Genomic DNA, 18,887 nt, shown 5'->3' on the forward strand with positions numbered 1-18,887 from the left:
AAACAAATGCACAACCTGATCCCAAGTCTCTAACAAGTTTAAGTATGTTGCATCTCAGTAAAGACTGAGTACTAACATAAACTTGTAAAACTAATTTTTGAAAACCATTATGAAAATCTTCAAGAATCATGTAAAAATAAGGTTGCCTTTAGATGTATCTGCAAGTTTTGGATGTAAGACCGAATCCAAGCCTAACAGACAGCAAGACGTTTGGGATTTCTTAAGTTCAAAAGGCACAACCTGAATACGTGTTTATCTGCTGACTGCAGTTCTTGTGTGTGTATGTATGATATGAGGTCACAAGGCCTGCATTTTCACTGAGGACTGACTTACCTACAACGTTTAGTTTTGCTGTGATGTGCTGCTTAGAAATTGACATTATGCAACCTGACCACTGGCCTTGTGGGGCTACATTTCCTTCACATACTTTAACACTCATAAGGTTTAATCAGAAAACATCAGGATGGTTTGTAAGTAACTTTAAGTTATTAGGAGGTTTATGATGCTGTAAATTATACCTGCCCTTGCGGGCTGCACTGATTTGGTTTCTCAACCACTATGATAATCACATTTCTTAAAAAAAAACAACAAAACCCAAAAAAAACCCAACACACACAAAAAACAAACACACAAAAAAAACCCAAACCAACAAAACCACCCCAAAACCAAACTCTGCATGCATGTACCTAGCCTCAGCAGACAGCCAAGATCAGTGTTTTTTCAGTGCAGAGTACCAAAATGTTGTGTTGCAGTGATACATATGAAAAGCTGAAAATGTAGTCAAAGACATATAATTACTGAAGTTGTTAAGTCTAAATGATCATATTGAAGTGCTCATTACAAAAGAACTTCTGAGCAGAACGTAAGGCCTGTGGGCACTTACCCATGATGCTACAGAGAGAGGTCTGCTTGTAGTTAGTTACAAGTACAAGTGGATGTTCATGCACATCTGGCAGAGACGTCATAATATTTCAAGTATGTTTTTAAATCCCTGTTAAAATGGCTACAAAATATAATATTATTCCCTCCCACAGATTGAAAAAGCTTCTTGAACAAGAAACAGCGTATCAGGCAAAAAAAGAAAAGGAAAGCAACAAGAAAATAGCTAAACTGAAAGAAGAATTGACTAAACTGAAATCCTTTGCTTTAACGGTCGTGGATGAACAGCAAAGACTCACTGAGCAGTTGAATCAACAAAGTCAAAAAATTCAAGAATTAACCACTTCAGCAGAACAAGCACATGAGAAGCTGGCTTTTGCTGAAGCAAAAGTCCAAGAAGAGGAACTGAGAGCCAGCAGGTTGGAGGCTGAACTTCAAGCCCAATGCAGTAAGATTTGCCAAGACCAAGAAGTCATGATGGCCAAATTAACCAATGAAGACAGTCAGAATCGTCAGCTCCGGTTAAAATTAACTGCTCTCAGCCGACAGATCGATGAGCTGGAAGAGACCAATAAATCTTTACGAAAAGCAGAAGAAGAACTGCAAGACCTAAGGGATAAGATAAATAAGGGAGAGTGTGGGAACTCCATGCTTATGACCGAAGTAGAAGAACTACGGAAACGACTGCTGGAGATGGAAGGAAAAGATGAAGAGCTTATAAAAATGGAAGATCAGTGCAGAGAACTTAATAGAAAGTTAGAAAAAGAAGCATCACAGAGCAAGAACCTTAAAGGGGAAGTTGACAAACTCAACAGAAGAATTATGGAGCTGGAGAAATTAGAAGATGCTTTCAACAAGAGTAAACAGGAATGTTACTCCCTGAAATGCAACCTAGAAAGAGAAAAAATGTTAACAAAGCAGTTGTCCCATGAGTTGGATGGCTTAAAAGCTAGGGTTGGTGAGCTTGAAGCAATTGAAAGTAAGTTAGAAAAAACTGAGTTTACACTTAAAGAAGATTTAACAAAGCTGAAAAGTCTAACAGTGATGCTTGTGGATGAGAGAAAAACTATGGGTGAAAAAATAAGGCAAACAGAAGAAAAGCTGCAAGCTGCAACTTCTCAGCTTCAGGTGGAACAAAATAAAATGATGTCCGTTACAGAAAAACTAATTGAGGAAAGTAAAAAGGCACTGAAATCAAAATCTGATGCAGAGGAAAAAGTGTCCAGTGTTACAAAAGAAAGAGATGAACTGAAAAACAAACTCAAAGCAGAAGAGGAGAAAGGAAGTGATCTTGTTTCCAAAGTGAATATACTAAGAAAAAGACTTCAGTCACTGGAAGCCGTTGAAAAAGAGTTTCTTAAAAATAAACTTAAGGAGAGTACTAAATCCAGCACCTCCTTGCAGCAGGAAAACAACAAAATCAAAGAGCTTTCTCAAGAAGTTGAAAGGCTTAAGCAGAAGCTGAAAGAAATGAAGGCCATAGAAGATGATCTTATGAAAACTGAAGATGAATTTGAGTCTCTAGAACGAAGATACGTCAACGAAAGGGACAGAGCCAAGCTCCTATCAGAGGAGCTGGAGGCTGTAAAAATGGAAGTGGCTAGGTATAAATTAACAGAAAAGGCAGAGTCCAATCAAGAGCAGCGCCTTTTTAAGAAGCTCAAAGAAGAGGAAGCTAAATCAAGTCACCTTTCCAGAGAAGTAGATGCACTGAAAGAGAAAATTCATGAACACATGGCAACAGAAGACCTCATCTGTCACCTCCGAGGTGATCATGCAGTCTTACAGAAGAAACTCCTCCAGCAAGAGAACAAGAACAAGGAGTTAGCAAGAGAAATAGAAAGCCTCACGAAAGAACTGGAGAGGTACAGACGTTTCAGCAAGAACTTCAGGCCCAGTCTCAATGGAAGGAGAACTTCTGACTTGCAAGTATTTTCTAAAGAAGTCCAGACAGATCCAGCAGACAATGAACCACCCGATTACAAAACCCTCATGCCTTTAGAGCAAACAGTCATAAATGGGCAGCTATATGAAGACAGCGACAATGAGGGCAAAGACAACAACGAGGAGGAACAAACCATGTCTTTCAAAAGCAACTCATCCATTGCAAATGCCGTGAACAAAAAATTATGGATTCCTTGGATGAAATCCAAAGAAAGCCACCCTCAAAATGGAAGGATTCATACAAAACAAAATGGAAACTGTGCACAGACTGGAGACCTAGTGCTAAGCCATACACCTGGCCAACCTCTTCACATAAAAGTAACTCCAGACCATGGACAGAACACAGCAACGCTTGAAATAACTAGTCCTACCACTGAAAGTCCTCACTGCTACACAAGCACAGCAGTTATACCCAACTGTGGCACTCCAAAGCAAAGAATAACCATTATTCAAAATGCTTCCTTAACACCTGTAAAATCGAAAGCAGCAGAAGGTTACATGAGCCCAGAGCAAGTAATTTCTCCTATTACTATGGCTACTTTTGCAAGATCTCAAACTCCTGAATCATGCGGTTCTTTAACTCCTGAAAGAACAATGTCCCCTTTGGCTTTACCAGGCTCATGTTCTCAGGAACAAATACTCTCCTCAGAGCCTTTGGAAATGGGAGCCAAGCATGCTGTTTTTAGAGTATCCCCAGACAGGCAGTCATCATGGCAGTTTCAGAGATCTAACAGTACAGGATCAAGTGTAATAACTACTGAGGATAACAAAATCCACATCCATTTAGGAAGTCCTTACGTCCAAGCTCTCACCAATTCCAAGCCCATCAGCCCTTGTAATGCAGTGCAAGACAACAGAACTCCAGCACTAGCTAATGGCCTACCCAGTAAGCCCACCAATAAAATCACCAGCAGTATTACTATCACACCAACAGCCACTCCTCTTCCACGGCAATCACAAATTACAGTAAGTAATGTCTATAACTGACCCCCATCCATGCTGACACCCTTACCAGCAACCCATCCTGTTTTTCATCCCAGCAAGAATTATTTGGAACAGCCTCTTTACTTTGGGAGAGATCTGTGCATGAACTATACAACAGTATATGGAACTAACGTTAAGTTTTGCCTGCTTAGTGTTATCAAGTGTGCACTTACTGTATATCTTCTCATTGAAATACAGTTATGTAAAATATTTAGTCTTGCACTTGTATAAATGCATCTTTATGTATTTCCATTTTCAAAATAACTCACGTAACTTTTGACTGCAACTTGCCTTGGTAAAATTCTTTAACATTACAAAACCAGTAAATAATTGATTATTTTTATCACTGCTTGCAGAATATTTTTGTTTGTTATGTGTGTTTTGTATTTTTTGCATGTACAGTAGAATTTGAATTAAGCCATAATATTGCCTGCTAACTTCAGATAAGACTTGATTCATTATCTTCCCTGCTATTTCCCAACTCCTCCTAGCCCTCTCATTTCAGATAATTATCAGTACATCACACACAAACGCTCAAAATATTATGTACTGTATCTTATTACAAATTTATGATGCATACATGATATGTTCCAGAGTACAACCACCACTTTTTGGTCCTTTGTGGGGTTTTTTTGTTTGTTGTTTTTCTGTTTGGTTTTTGGTTTTTCGTTGGTTGGTTGGTTGTTTTTTGTTGGTTTTTCGTGGGTTTTTTGGGGTTTTTTTGTTTGTTTTTTTTTTTAAACACTGTTCGGTTAAAAATCTTTTTAAACTTTCCTGTAAACCTTTCTTATAAGTGCACTAAGCTCAGAAGCTTATATCACAAAATGATTCTCTCCAAACAAGGCAAACGGTTTTTTCCCAATACAACAGAAAACTACAATCATTTACGTAAACTGTAAAACAATAAATAGCAACACTTACATTCCTAAAGGATGACTTGGAAGAATGGATTCACACACAACATTCAAATTTCATCTAAGCTACTAGCCATCAGTTCAGTGTACAATAAGCATCACACAGATACACTGAAGAAGAAACAAGATTAGCAAACTATGGCATACCTTCATGTTTTTCATGTAATAGACAGAGAAAGCTTGACAGCAGCATTAAGAAGTAGTACTAGATGAACTGTCCAAACATGTAGGCCTTTAGGACTAGGATAAATAGGAGTACCATACAGAATGGACAAAATAGGTTAAGATATTTCAATGATGGATACAGTATTAGTGCTTAAAAAAAGGACAGCAATGTATGCAATTCTGTCATTTACACATGTGCCAAGTAGTCAATCTTAACCTCCCAGAAAATACTGCTAGCAGTGGACCAATTCCACATTGAACATGAATCAGACCAAAAGACCTGGAATGCACTTTCAAATGTCTTTTTCTCAAAAGCTGTAAACTGCAAATGTAAATGGGAACAGTTGCTTCTTATTCTAAAAAGTTAAATGCCTATGTATCTTACGCCCTTTGGAGGCAGGGGGATTATTTTTAAAAAAATTCAAACTTCTTATCAACAGGAACTTTGCAAGTAAGCAGAAAGTCCCTGTGCACTAGACCCTTATCTCTATTCTGCTTAACATTATCTAGAGAAAAAACATTTCTGCAGTATAACTTAGCAACTGATTCAGTAAAGGACTTTGGCACACGCTTTCACATAACAAGGGGACTTTTATCATTTTAAGTCCTTTTGATGGATCTAAATGATTACAACTGTAGGTAGTAACTGATTTTAGAAGGAACAGTTTCTATTGAAAAGCAAAGCCCACCACCCATACACACTTTCTCCTCAGTAAAATTAACAATAGGAAGAAAAAAATATTAAATCATAAGACATGTGGTAGAAATGGATATAACAAATGTATTACAGTTGAGCAGTGGCAATATTAAAAAGACAAAAATGTGGACCCGCACAAGCCTAGCTTAATGTAATGCATAACCTGATACAGCATCTCCTGAAGTTACTGGGCTTCATAAGCGGTCCTTCCTACTTGTCGTCTCAGTTTATCTCCAATGACTGCAAAAGGGAGATCTGACTAAGATCTGGGTCAGAAGTACATAGTCTTATCCTGCAAAGCAAACTTTGGCTCCCACTGACTTTAGCCAAAGTTACTGATCCAGACAGCAGCCAGCACTCAGGCAAGCCAAGATTATTATAATTTTACAGTGTGTTAATTATACAAACAAATTACTTAACTACATTCACGTTATACATTCTTAGCCACAGGGTTCATTCAAAATCAAAAACAAGTCCATTCAAAACATGTTCTCTGTACTTCTAGAATTTGGGATACTGCATATCCTGCTGATCCATACCCAAGATCTCTGCAGGGACACATTACAAGCACAGTACTGAATAACTGTGTCTGAAGTACATGCTTGCCTGTGTACTAACAGACACCAGATTCTCCAAAAACTAAAGGATTAACAGTTGTCCTCCAGAAACAGTAATATTTTCTCCAGTTGGTCTTAAAAATCTCGTAGAAAAAAAAAATTTCATTTGATACTTGCATTCCAAAACACACAGAAATGTGTTGATCGTTATCCACCTGGCCATGTATTAAAACGTCTTATAAAAGCAATGCACAAATCAGGACATAGCAATAAGCACACTTAGTCCTTTGGACAATTGCCAAGCTATTATGAATAAGGACATTCAGAGTTTAAAGCTAAGTTTTGAATACAAAACCTAGGTGAGAGTTCACAGCACTTAAAAGTTTAATTATTAAACAGGACAGTACTTCTGTTCCTGTCTTAATCCTTACACTCATTATGGTTTACCAGTGACCGTCCAATTAACAAGATACAAAGGAAGCAGCCACTTATGAACATTAGCTCTTAAGTAAGAAGCATCACCACTGCCTGTAAACGAACTCGTTACGTTTCCTAAAAACACACCTTGATTAAGGAATGCTTTACATTCTCCTGCTGATGAACCAATCTATGTATAGATCTTCATTGACTTCACAGTGGAATTTTTGTCATTCATTTCAACAGATGAAAAATCAAATAATTTTGCCTGAAAATAAGGTTTGCAGAATAAACCAGGTTTGTTCTGTTCAAATTCCCAAGATCTATTCCAAAGCACAAAGCAGAGAAAATAAATACCTGGATATATTTGTTCAGAGCTGAAACCTACTTAACTGTTTGAACAGAAATAAGTTAGCTGTAATTTTATCAGAAAATAACAAATAGGAAGCATAGCTTAAGGACTCAAATTACGAATTTACAAACTAATCTCAAGTTGTTCAGATCACCCATTTCATATTTCAGATTATTTCCATTTTGCCGAGTGGGAATATTTACCTACTTCCTTGGCAGACAAAGAGAAAACAGCAGAGCAAGTAGAAAACAGAGTTGTCTGCAAATCGATTTAAACACTCCGAACAAAAGTATCAAGCATAATTGTATTAAAATTCAATCAAGTAAGGTAGCTTTTCTAGGAGTTTCAAGTATTCCATAAATGGTAAGTATTGCTGTTAATTTGGAGGCTGAAACACTTTTGTTTTCAGCATTTGCCCAAAAGCCTAAAATCGGACAGCTATGTAATGATGTAATGAAATGTTAAAGGAAAATACGGCCACAAAATAAGTAGCATATATCAGATGGATTAAACTGTGAAAGACAGCGTAAAAGCAGTTTTCAGCAGATCATAATATCAATGCTTCTCTTCTCCGAAACTCTTAGCAAGCATCTCCTCTGAAGTCTAAAAAAGCTACCCTTTCCCCTGGATGTTGAGTTAAATCCTTAGGAAAAGAAAGGGAGAATTAATTGATAAAAACTGGCATAAGTTATCAGCCCAATTCCTTAATCTTTTCAGTTTTATTTCAGTAAGCAAGCAAAGGAATACAAGTAAGGGCAGCACAAACAGTTCTGTGCCTAGCATTTTTATGTCATTCCTTTTATGTGATTAAATATTTCAGAAGAAATATTTGTAATTTTTACCCTTACAGTGATGATGGATGAGGGGAGGGAGGGAAAAGGAGAAGGAAAAAAGAAGAGAATAAGAAGCAATAATGGTATTCTGAAAGCAAAGTGCCCATCCATCAACTGAGAGGTAGTATTTCAAGTTATTTAAAAACCTCCCTCAAGTAGCTAATTAAGAAATAGAATTGACAAAAATTACAGGAGCAGCCAACTAGTCCTCCTGATCCAAAGTACCGTAGACAACATGGTGTCTGGGGACAGAATGTAACACTGTAATAAGAAAAAAATCTGTATGTAAATATCTCATAGAAGGCTTAAGAAGGCATGCTCCTCACACCGGGGAAAAAAATAACCAGAAACAGAGTTGTACAGCACTACTTTCTGATTAAGATTGAATGGATGTTGCAGGGTTAGGTGATGGAAACTGAGCAACCATCTGCAGGATGACTATGTCCCTAGGAAACAGATATTGAGACAGGCAAAACAAAAACTGACAACTGCCTCATCTCCAGGCTTAAGCAAAGACTACCAAAACATTATGTTACCAAGAAACAGAAGAGAAAAAGATCTTATGGTTCAAGTATAGCACGAGTGGGTGTATAAAGACATTTTAAAATTAACACCAAGTACTCTAAGTGGGAAACTGCTAAAAAAAAAAAAAAAGACCAACCTTAAAAATTTAAGAAGCATGAAGTGTTTTCACAAATCTACAGTCAGTGACTCCAAGAATTCTCTCAGCTAGCACATCACCCAATGATCCACCATACTGTGGGCATCACAAAGACTCAAATATCAGAGCTGCCAACTGAACATGATTCTCCTCTGATCACTAAGCAAAGTACTCTTGGGAAACAGATTTTTGAGTACAAGAGGAAAGACCTGTTTTATTCAATGACTGTCCACTTGCCAAGAAGTGGCCTGAGATCACAGGGTCTTCATATAGAGATGGTCAAAAAAGCTTCCTCCCCTTTCTTACCCCTACCATATCCCACACCAGAAAATACTGCCCTTTTGGTTATGCTGTCATCAGGAAGGCAGCACTGTGAACTAGGTCAAGAAACTAACCTGAATTTAAAAATAAAGAAATAAATAAAAACTCACACCACAAAACACCACACTCCACAAATCTACACTAAAAAAAAAAACCAACAACAAAACACCAGGATCCATTTCACAGCACAGCTCTACAAAAGAGCTACATCAGCATAACCAAAGGGGCAAGCAAAGAGGATGAGCACTTTATACTGGAATCACTGCCAAAGCCCTGGTCCCATCAGCTTAGATGCTACCGCTATTGTCTGAAGAGACACAATCTAGCATGCAAACACATCACAAAGCACTCCAAATATACAACAAACATTCATCAGTCCTATTAACATCCTTCTGGGCTAGTAAGAAGAAATTACTCCTCTTCTAGGAGAGAAGTTAATCAACTTGTGCAAAATTACAGCAAGGCAGGTTCAATCATGATTAGAATCTAGCATTTCTTATCCTCGATTGTCTCATACTCAAGTTATTATGTTTTAAGTTTTATCCTGTAGAAATACCAACCTTGGTTGGACCAAAGGTATATTTTTTTAAAAATATAATTTATACAGAGAAACATTTTTAATATATAGATATATTTAAAATAGGACTCTGATTAACACACCTTTAAATGTGGCCTTCACAGAGGACAACAGCCAGCTCCCAAACAGAAAAAAAGCCACGATGGTAAAAGCAGAGGGTTCTTTTTCCTTCTCCATGCAGAATACATTTGGGCCCAACTTGGTTACCCTCCTATGCTTCTTCAACAATATATATTAACTAATACGGGAAAAATATATTCGAAGTTTTGAACAGACACTATTGATACTGAAGACGTTTTCACGTTAAAAGGTATGTGTAGGTATGAGCACAGTTCCAAATGTCTTTAAAAACTGCATACTTAGACCTACCCAAACACATATATCCCTACCTGCCCACAATCTGTACAGAATAATAAGCACTGCCAAGAATCTTACTCAACAAACGGCAGCACAGCTTTAAATCAAGTGAACTGATGATCTCACACAGATTTGTAAAATAATGTATTCTATAAAAACACTAGGTTAAGCACCAGCAGAAGCATTTAAGTGCCGGCACTACCCTCTCCTGGACAGAATTAGTATTGCAGTGTGTTTAGTATTTAAAAAGGTCATGCTACTACTGTTCTTAGGGACCCTAGGTGTCCTAGCAAGGTGCCCGAGATCCCTCCTTGTTTCAAGGGGCAAAGGGAAGAGAACTAACAGCAACCAACTGTTCATTTCAGAGAACAGCCAGCTGCATGGGGATATTGATCAACCAGTCCCAGGTAAATCCTTGTCCTAGGGCAGTTGACCCACAACATAACCCCACCTTTCCTTGCATCTTGCAAATTATCAAAAATGAATCTTTAAAGTATCTTTTCTTGAGAAGACTATCAATTTCCCTGTAAAGACACATCCCAAAAAAAACAAGGCACATAGCAGAATTTTAGTAATTAGGAATACAACTTCTGCCTCCAACTCTGCCCAACTGTGCTTCTCTCTCCCCACCACCAGAAAGTAGATTTAAACTTCGTGTTCAGAAAATAAGACCACGATGACTAATTTGGGTACACGAGTGCAAATCATGTCACATATATGGAAATTATTTCTAATATAGATTTTTCTGTCAAATAGGTCATATTATTGAAATCAAGAGTGCTGTAATAGGCCAAGTATCTGCAGGAGAGTAGAAATTGCAGAAAATGAGAATTTAAAAGGGACTTCAGGACAACTTTCCAGCCTATTCCCTTACTATTAATTGACTTAAACCCTTCAAAACAAATGTCTGGGTCATCCTGTTCTAAAAAACGTCTGCAATGACAATTTCACAGTTATCTCAGCAATCTGTAACAGGGTTGAAATATTCTTGCCATTAAGAATCTTGCTAATTTCTAAACTAAATTTCCAGTATTCACTTTCCTTTCCCTCCACTGGACTTCAAAAACTATTTTCTCTGCAACAAACTTTCATGTATTAGAAGACAATTATCATTTCTTTCCTCAGTTTTGTTTTCTTCGGATTAAACAAACCCAATTGCTCTCCCACTTAATTGCTCAAGTACTACAACTGCTGCAGAGCTGTTTATAATGGTGTGACAATGCAGTGGCCCAAGCCAGATAATACTCTGGCTAAGGTCTTACCAACATTAGTAAGTATAAGGTTTATTTATACTGCTCCTGCTTACACAGTTGCCAGGACCTAGTGAAAAAAAAAGAAAATATCCAAATGCTCTGTGCAGCTGAGGAGGCCGAATCAGAAATTTCAGCCAAAGCTGTCTTGTTTGGAGACCAAAGGGAATATTCAGGTTTATCGCTTAATCTTAACTCATTCTCACTTGCAGACCTGGCTTACATTCTGACTGCATTCAATCATCCAGGAACAAGGTTAAGTCTGGCAGCAGGCATGCTTGTGCACACACAGACATGCACACTAACGTGTAAAGGATCTTCAGCACCATCACCTGGCCACTTTCACTAAAGTCGAAAATGCCAGTGTTGCTCAGATTAGGACTAAAGGCAGGAGAACTACTTGAACAGTGCAGAAACAGATGTATTTTTCCTCCTTGACCCCCTGCCCACACTTGCCTTAGCCCACTCCTCAGAAAGCAAGCATCGTATTGTGGTAAAATACCTGATGGCCCATATAAATAACAGATAAGCCACTTCTGTGCCTGGGGGGTGGTGGTGGTGGGGAACAACAAACAAAAACAAACAAGAAACAAAGTGTCTATGGAATATATATACTGATATTTCAGAGCACGCTTTCTGAGTTGACTTTCTGAAATGAAGAAGGGCCATTTTCAGAGTCATGCGTGAAAATTCCACAACTGTCACCCATGGCATCCCTGAAGTACCTGCTGTCATTCACTGTGAAATAACAAACACAGCCACCGCATATGAGTTCTCACTCTAACACCCTTTCTCCTGTCAATTCCTACTACAGGCTATTGATATCACCTTAACTTATTTAAATTAACTTCAGAAGTTAATTTAAAACTGAGGAAGTTAAAGATCCTTACGAAACTGCAGCTTTCTTGATTCTTAGATCATTGCTTGCCTTGAAAATGAGCTTTAACTGCTTATTTCTACAACTATTGACAAAAACTTTGGCATTTTCTGAGTCCAACACCTTAAACTAACATGATGCTGTTATATTTACAGACAGACATACCACATAATCTTCTCCTGTCAAAAATGTGGCTAGTTTAATGTCTTTGGGGGTGGTTGTCTTTGTTGTTGCAGTAATTATTTGCTGATACTTACTTAACTGTGTTAAGATACGTTAAGTAAAGGAAAACCGCACAACTACTTCCAAGTGCTTTCTAGATAATTCCCACGTTACTCCCTTTTTAGAGGTACATCTAACAGCAGCTTAAGTTAACAGATCCAAAATGTTCTTTTTTGAACTCACATCTGAGATTCAATTTTGTCAAGTACCAAGTTTTAAAAAATAAACAAAGTTTAGTCCTTGATCTAGCTACACATGTAATTAAATTCAAAAAGTTAAGTGTCAACACGTGTGTTCCTTAAATTTAAGTTATTCAGCCTTTCCTCTCTAGAATTTATATAACAGGAACGATGAAAAAGAAACCAATTTTTAAGCACTGAATGAGGAGGAAGAGAACTAGATGGACAGTTTGTAAACCCCTGCCTACAATAGAAGTTACAGCTACAGAGTTAGATTGGTACAATCACGAAGTGCAAGTTTAGTTGTCCTGGCACAGAAACTTAACACTGGTATAGTTTATTCACATAGGAAAAAAGCCCTATAATCCACTGTTATCCTCAAGTTTGAGCCTATGCCAGGAGTTGCATCAATTCTGTTACTGTGGCTATGAGCAACTGTAACACAAACAAAAGAGAGCAATACAAACACTGTAAGCAGAACAAACTTTGACAAAGTCATGACCTATAATGCAACTCTCAGCACTAAGAGATAATAATTTAGATGTATTCAATACTGTCATTCAGATCTGCAAAACACAACATCATTTTGAATCACCAAAAAATTTTTGCTTGAAATGAAATCTGACAGTTCAGAAGGCCATACTGTAAATGACAGTTTTAATGAGCTGGAAGCTGATGCAAACTATAGGCCAGAACACAGGGATATTTTCACACTTAACCTCCCACTGATTTAATAAGACCTTAGAGCCTGTTATACCAGTTAGATGCACAAAACCTGTAAATATCTAGGCCTACAAATACCTTCTTGAAGTAGTAATACTGCTGTTCAATCAACTACAGACAGAATCCTCCAACTACTTTGTACCCTATGGAATCTCTGAACTGGAGCACTTCTCCAAAAAACCCAAACTAACCAAACAAACAAAAAAACCAACCCCCAAAAAACCCCATCCATAACTCTTTCTTAGAGAAACAATTGCACTTTGGCTTTCAAGACTTTACATAAATACTTTAATCTATTCATCTCAATATGCTTAGCAAATGATGGCTACTCTTTTTATAGTTAGAAAACTGAGGTACGTTTTATATCATCTCAAAATTTACATCAGACAGTAGCACTGCTAGGAATAGCCCACCCAACTGTTGTATTCTCAATACTCTGCCTCCTCTACCAGGCCATACCACATAGTCACAAGGCAAATTGTTCCACCTCAATACTCAAGGAAAGCCACACAGCAGTAACACAATTATCCCCTCCAACATCAACTCCTTCTTTCTTAACATAGTGCCTTTGGTAATCGAAGCAAAATGCTTTCTGTTTCAGTTTTTGGTTTGTTGTTTTTTTTTATTCCCTTGCATACTAACGATATGAGTGTTAAAATTCAAGACTACCATGAAAACGCATGTTAATTTTTTTTTTTTATTCAGCATTTAACAAGTTTCAGTCTAGTTTTAGTGAAAATACTGGGCTGCACTACAAAAGAAAAACTTCGCTGCCACCTATGCCACCTACAGGTAAAATCTTCAAGGAGCACAGGGCAAAGAAAAAGGCATCTCCTTTTTCCTTACTCGCTTTCAAAGATAAATTCTTTCCTTTCTCAATGTATGTAAAAAAAAAAAAAAAAAAGCTACACAAATTGAAACTTTCTAATTTTGAAAATAGAAACGTTAAACTAGTTACACACATTCAGACCCAGGATCCATGTGTATCATCTTTGGCAGTGATCAGCAGTAAATGCTTATGAAAAAAACATTAAGTAACAGGTAAACCGAGTAATAAACCCAGCCTCTAGCGTTCTGTAACTTACAGCTATCCACAGCTGAAGTCTACATCAATGTGTTTGTGTTTAGCAGTCCTTGACAGATGCCATGAATCAGCCTAAACTCTCTCCAAACCAATTTATATCATCACCTCAAAAATTGCTGATCCCAATGAGTTTCATAGCTCAAGGGAAAATACTTTTTACTCATCTTTAATCCATCTTCAATGGATGCCCTCTCAAGCATGTTATTAGAGAGAATTCTCCTATTCACCATAATTACTAGATTACTTCTGTTGTTTTCTTCAAGTTTGGAAAATAGAAAGTGGAGAGAAAATCTTGTTAATCTTCATGCAAAAGCCATTCCATAACTGATCATCTTTGCCACCTTTTTCTGTATTTTGCCATACCCTTTTCTGAGTTGTTTGGACAAAACTCTGCAAAACATTCACAGTGTAGGCATGGTTTGGATTTACACACTAAAAAATTATGGGTTTTGTTTTCTTCTATTCTTTTCCTAGTAATTTCTAATCTGCCTGTTACCTGTTTGACAATTGCCAGTTGCTGAGCAATGAGGACTGTTTACAGTGACTTCAGGACCTGTGTTCTAAGTAACAATAGATGTCATATTTACTACTGTATGCAAACTAGTTTTCCCTACGTATGTTATTTTTCATTTGGTAACACTGAACTGACACACATTTTTATCACCTTGTTACCCAATACCATGAATTACTGTCAGTTCTTGCTTCTAATACCCTCCCTTTTATATCATATACAAATGTTGTCATTTCAGTACTAACTCTCTTCCCATGCTGTTTATGAATATGTTGAACACCACAGGTGTCTGTAAGGCTCAGATGGCATCTCCACTATACTATGAAAACTGGCTACATGCTCTGCTTCCTACCCATTTGCCACTTTTTAACTGTGAGAATCCACTTGCCAATTTTTAACCATGAGAATTTTCCTTCTTTTTCCACAGAAACTTTGCTCTCCCAAGGTTCTTTTGTTAGAGACCACTATAACTTTTTTTTTTTTTAAGTCATAACATAACATGGTCACATCTATAACAGTAAGTTAAAGGCACCTACATCTGTCCCTCAGACACCAAGACATGGGCCAGCTCAAAATACAAGAAACTTCCTGAGCCTCCAAAACAGCCTAGCCAGATACAAACTACCTACTCAAAATGAACCTTCCCCTGGGTTAACTCCCAAGCTATGCCTCAGAATTGTTCCAGAGTTAGATCCAGGCTGCGGACCATTCAAACAATTCAGAAGTATTGACAATTTTACAGTTCCAGTGCCTGGGAACATTCACACACACTGCCTAGCTCATTATGAGACAATCTGACACCATATACCTATATAACAATATCTGACTAACACATACTTGAACATTATCCTCAACATGAAGCATGGATGTTTTCCTGTCACCAGATTAGTAACCATGCACGTGAACATGCTCTTTCTTGTTGTCATTTCTACAATTTGATCAGTTCAGCAGTTACACCTATGAATCTTCTGTGAAGCTTTACTCTAAAAGTGGCATCACATCCCTCTAGCATCACCAGCAATTTCAGTGGCAGATTGCACATTACTAATAAGGATTCAGCAATTTAAAAATCATCTCCTTCAGAACTCTTGGAAAAATACCTCATTGTTCTGCAAGATCACTACTATTCTTTCCATCTCTTTGTTCTCAAATTTCAATTAGCCCAGGTCGATTTTTTTCCTTACTCACGATCTACTAAGCACATTTGTAACGTGCAAACTTTCCCAAAATTCCTCCATACTGAGCACATGCAACGATCTGATGTTGGCTCAGCTTTATCCTTTTGAGAACTCCTGTCATATAAAATTATCTACAACCAAATGGCAGGCTTTTGAATTCTGATACCTTTTTTTAAATAAACATTTATTCCACGTAGACTTTTATGGCCACTAGGAAGTTGTTTCTCAAAACTTGTTTTGACCTAGCTCATTCTTATTCCTACTTAATTCACCAGAGTTTCTGTATGGTTTTGTATTATCCTCATTTGAACACCATTTCCATTTTATGTTTTTAAAAAAAAAACCACAACCTCAGTGAACTTCTTTTACTCTGTTGCTCAACTATAAAAGGTATATAAAAAGGCTTGTGATGTAAAAAGCCTTTCTGATGGGTAGTGCACGCTTAACCCTAGTTTCAGATACAGTACCTTTCAAACAATCTCCTTGCCTTTACAGGCCTTCACCCCTTTTCAGTTCTCATTTTAACTTTTTATTTTTGTCTAGTTACTTCTTTGCAATTAAATAGGACTATGATGGGTTCTGGAGGAAGAGTTCTGTCTTACAAATATATTAATCTTGTGCACACTGTGGTCACTTTCAAAGAATGATCTCTCACAGTAAAGCATGAGCTAGGTACTGCCTGCTACTCAGGACTGAATCTAGACCTGCTTCTGCACGTGGAAGTTCTTTTGTTATTCACCCAGAGAAGTCACACAGCTCACAGGCTTTGCACTGCATCACTCACTCAGCCCCTAGGGCTGCTGCCCTAGTCAGAGGGCTGACAGGAAACCCCTCTGGTTTCAATGGGTTTCAATCCATTTGGGTTCTTTGATATACACCAATCAAGTGGACAAGTTAAATACAAAGCAACGCTCTCATTACCAAGGAGAGAAAGCAAGTTCAGACAAACAGTTCTAAGAGCAACATGTTTAGTTTTATGAAGTGGAAAAGACACTGACGAGCTAAATATACAATCTATTTCTCCTTTCTAATGCATGACTTATTTTCTCTGTTTATTTCAAGATTACTGATGCGTTTCGTCGTCCAATTCCAACTCGGATCCCCAAACCGAAGCCTGCGAGCACAACCAAAGTACCTGTCAAAATTCCTGATCTCAACAAACCACTCCAAGACAGTAGTTCTGGGAAACTACACATTATAAGGACTGTGTCTAAAACCTGCCTTCAAAGCGGAGGGAGAAGGTAAATAATTTTCTATAATCTATGACAGTAAAATGGATTTAAGCAATCTGAATCTCCAAAGTAGTTGTTTCCATTGGGGAAAAGTCTGAAACCATCCACGTGGTCAGTACATCAATGGTCACCAATCACAGGACATCAACAGACAGCCAAAATCTTAGGAGCGAAAGGTAACTGCATGTCTGCAGAGACCAAGCTCTGCTCCCATTTTTCTGGTATAATTCCAGAATCTGCCCCTCACAGTAGAGAAGCACGAGACACACATAAGTTTCTGCTATAAATTCAGTTTTGACATGTTCCACAAATAACAATACTAATGTTGTCTCAGTAGATTTATAAAAACATGTGGTCAATCAAATGAAGAGGGTTGAAGGAGGTGCCATTTTGTTTGCAAAGCTGGTCTAGTCAAGAAGTGTCTCAGTATGTGTATCTTATGCTCGGTAGTAAAGACAGAATGAAGAGACGTATGGAGAAATCTGCTCTTTTATAATGCATAGAACTTAAAAGAAACGCAGAGCTCCTCGCTGTGCCAAGCATCACTTCAAAAGCATGAATTGAAGATGAACAATTCTCTCCTCAATGAGTTAACTAGTGTGATTATCCCCACTCGCATTCGTGCAGATGTTATCTTAGAAAAACAGATGCAAGAATTGACATGGATATTGTTTGTACTAGCTGTATAAACTTTCATCATTTTCTTTGGACTTTAGATTTCAGTTTACTTAAAGAGTATTTTGGAATTGATCAAAATTTGTGTCAAGCTTACCACAAAGTTGTGACTTACACAAAAGTTCAATTTTGTTCTTGCATTCCTCCACAATTTTGCCCTTCAACTGCTCATATTCAAGTAAAATAGGTAACTGCATTCATAACTCTTAGTGAAGTTTTTTTGTAACCAAACCAACTCTTTGCACAAGTAGTTCTAGTTCATGTGAGAATTTGCCTTTTTACTCTTCTTAAAGCATAACTTCTTTAAAAGACTTAAAATTCACTCAGTTTCCTTTCAGCCAACGCATACACACACAAAAAATCAAAACGTTAGAAGAGACTCCAGGTTTGTCGTTTCCAATTTTCAAAAAAATAGCCATTGTTGCTCTGACAAGAAAATTTCTCACTGTTCCACTTTAGAAAGTTAAAACTAACAAAATGCTATTACTGCAAGGAACCCCCCTCCAAGAATCCTGTAATACCAACTAACACGAGTTACTGTTTTAGAATACAAAAATTAATTGATTTCCCTGGTATTAATGTCTCCCTCATTCTTCTTCCCCTAACAGAGTGCATTCCACCAGTCTAAATGGCTCAACTGATAATTTGTGGAAAAACTCCTTTCACATAGGTCTTTCTTTAAGAACTGCCAAATCCTAATTCCTAAATAAAGCAAAAGCTGGTGGTGATCACAGTGCCATAGCCAGAATCGTGATCCTTTTGCTGAAGCAAGGAGAGATTTCGATGCATTCAGTTACCCGATTTTTTCCCTTTTATTTCACAGCTAAAAGTTTAACTTAACCACTGAGACGGTACAACACATTAGCACTGCTGCATGACTTATTTTTGCAAACCCACAACAGAAACCTATGCCTTCCTCAACAGCTCCACAAGAAATTCTCTAGGAGTATTTAAAAAAAGAAGTTTAAAAAGATCAATCTACTGAAAAGTTGTTTCAGCTTGTGTCCTACAAGACACACTTGTGTCAAAATGCAGAAATTAAAGAATGACTCTTCCATATTAAAAAGAAAAGGCTTCAAACTTTATTCACTAAATCTGCAGTTAACTATGAAGTTCTACATCATGTATGCTCAGATCCAAGTAAAGTTCACAGAAGTACACCATTATATGTTCTGCAACTGTAAACATGAAAAAACACAAATTTCAAAAAGCAGCTGTCAATTTGGCATGCTTATCAGAGAGATCTTTGGTACAAGAACAAGTTCTATCAGAAGGGACAGCAACTCATGGATGAGCAA

The 18,887-nt window shown here is 37.5% G+C and overlaps 1 protein-coding gene across 1 annotated transcript; it reads left to right on the forward strand.

Moving 5' to 3' along the window:
• Positions 1-999: 999 nt before the first annotated feature.
• FILIP1L (filamin A interacting protein 1-like) lies at positions 1,000-18,288 on the forward strand. Its single transcript, XM_009703816.1, has 3 exons — positions 1,000-3,789; positions 16,745-16,923; positions 18,198-18,288. Exons 1-3 carry the CDS (start codon positions 1,000-1,002, stop codon positions 18,286-18,288), a joined length of 3,060 nt encoding a protein of 1,019 aa, XP_009702118.1.
• The last annotated feature ends 599 nt before the right edge of the window (positions 18,289-18,887 follow it).

This window comes from Cariama cristata, unplaced genomic scaffold, assembly GCF_000690535.1.
Source record: "Cariama cristata isolate BGI_N322 unplaced genomic scaffold, ASM69053v1 scaffold6247, whole genome shotgun sequence".
Lineage (NCBI taxonomy): Eukaryota > Metazoa > Chordata > Aves > Cariamiformes > Cariamidae > Cariama > Cariama cristata.

Excerpts from the sequence above, each read along its gene's own strand:
- FILIP1L (XM_009703816.1), top strand. The coding sequence starts at position 1,000 with ATGGCTACAAAATATAATATTATTCCCTCCCACAGATTGAAAAAGCTT. Across the intron at positions 3,790-16,744 it reads CACGGCAATCACAAATTACA|ATTACTGATGCGTTTCGTCG; the intron begins GTAAGTAATGTC and ends GTTTATTTCAAG. Across the intron at positions 16,924-18,197 it reads CTTCAAAGCGGAGGGAGAAG|AGTGCATTCCACCAGTCTAA; the intron begins GTAAATAATTTT and ends TTCCCCTAACAG.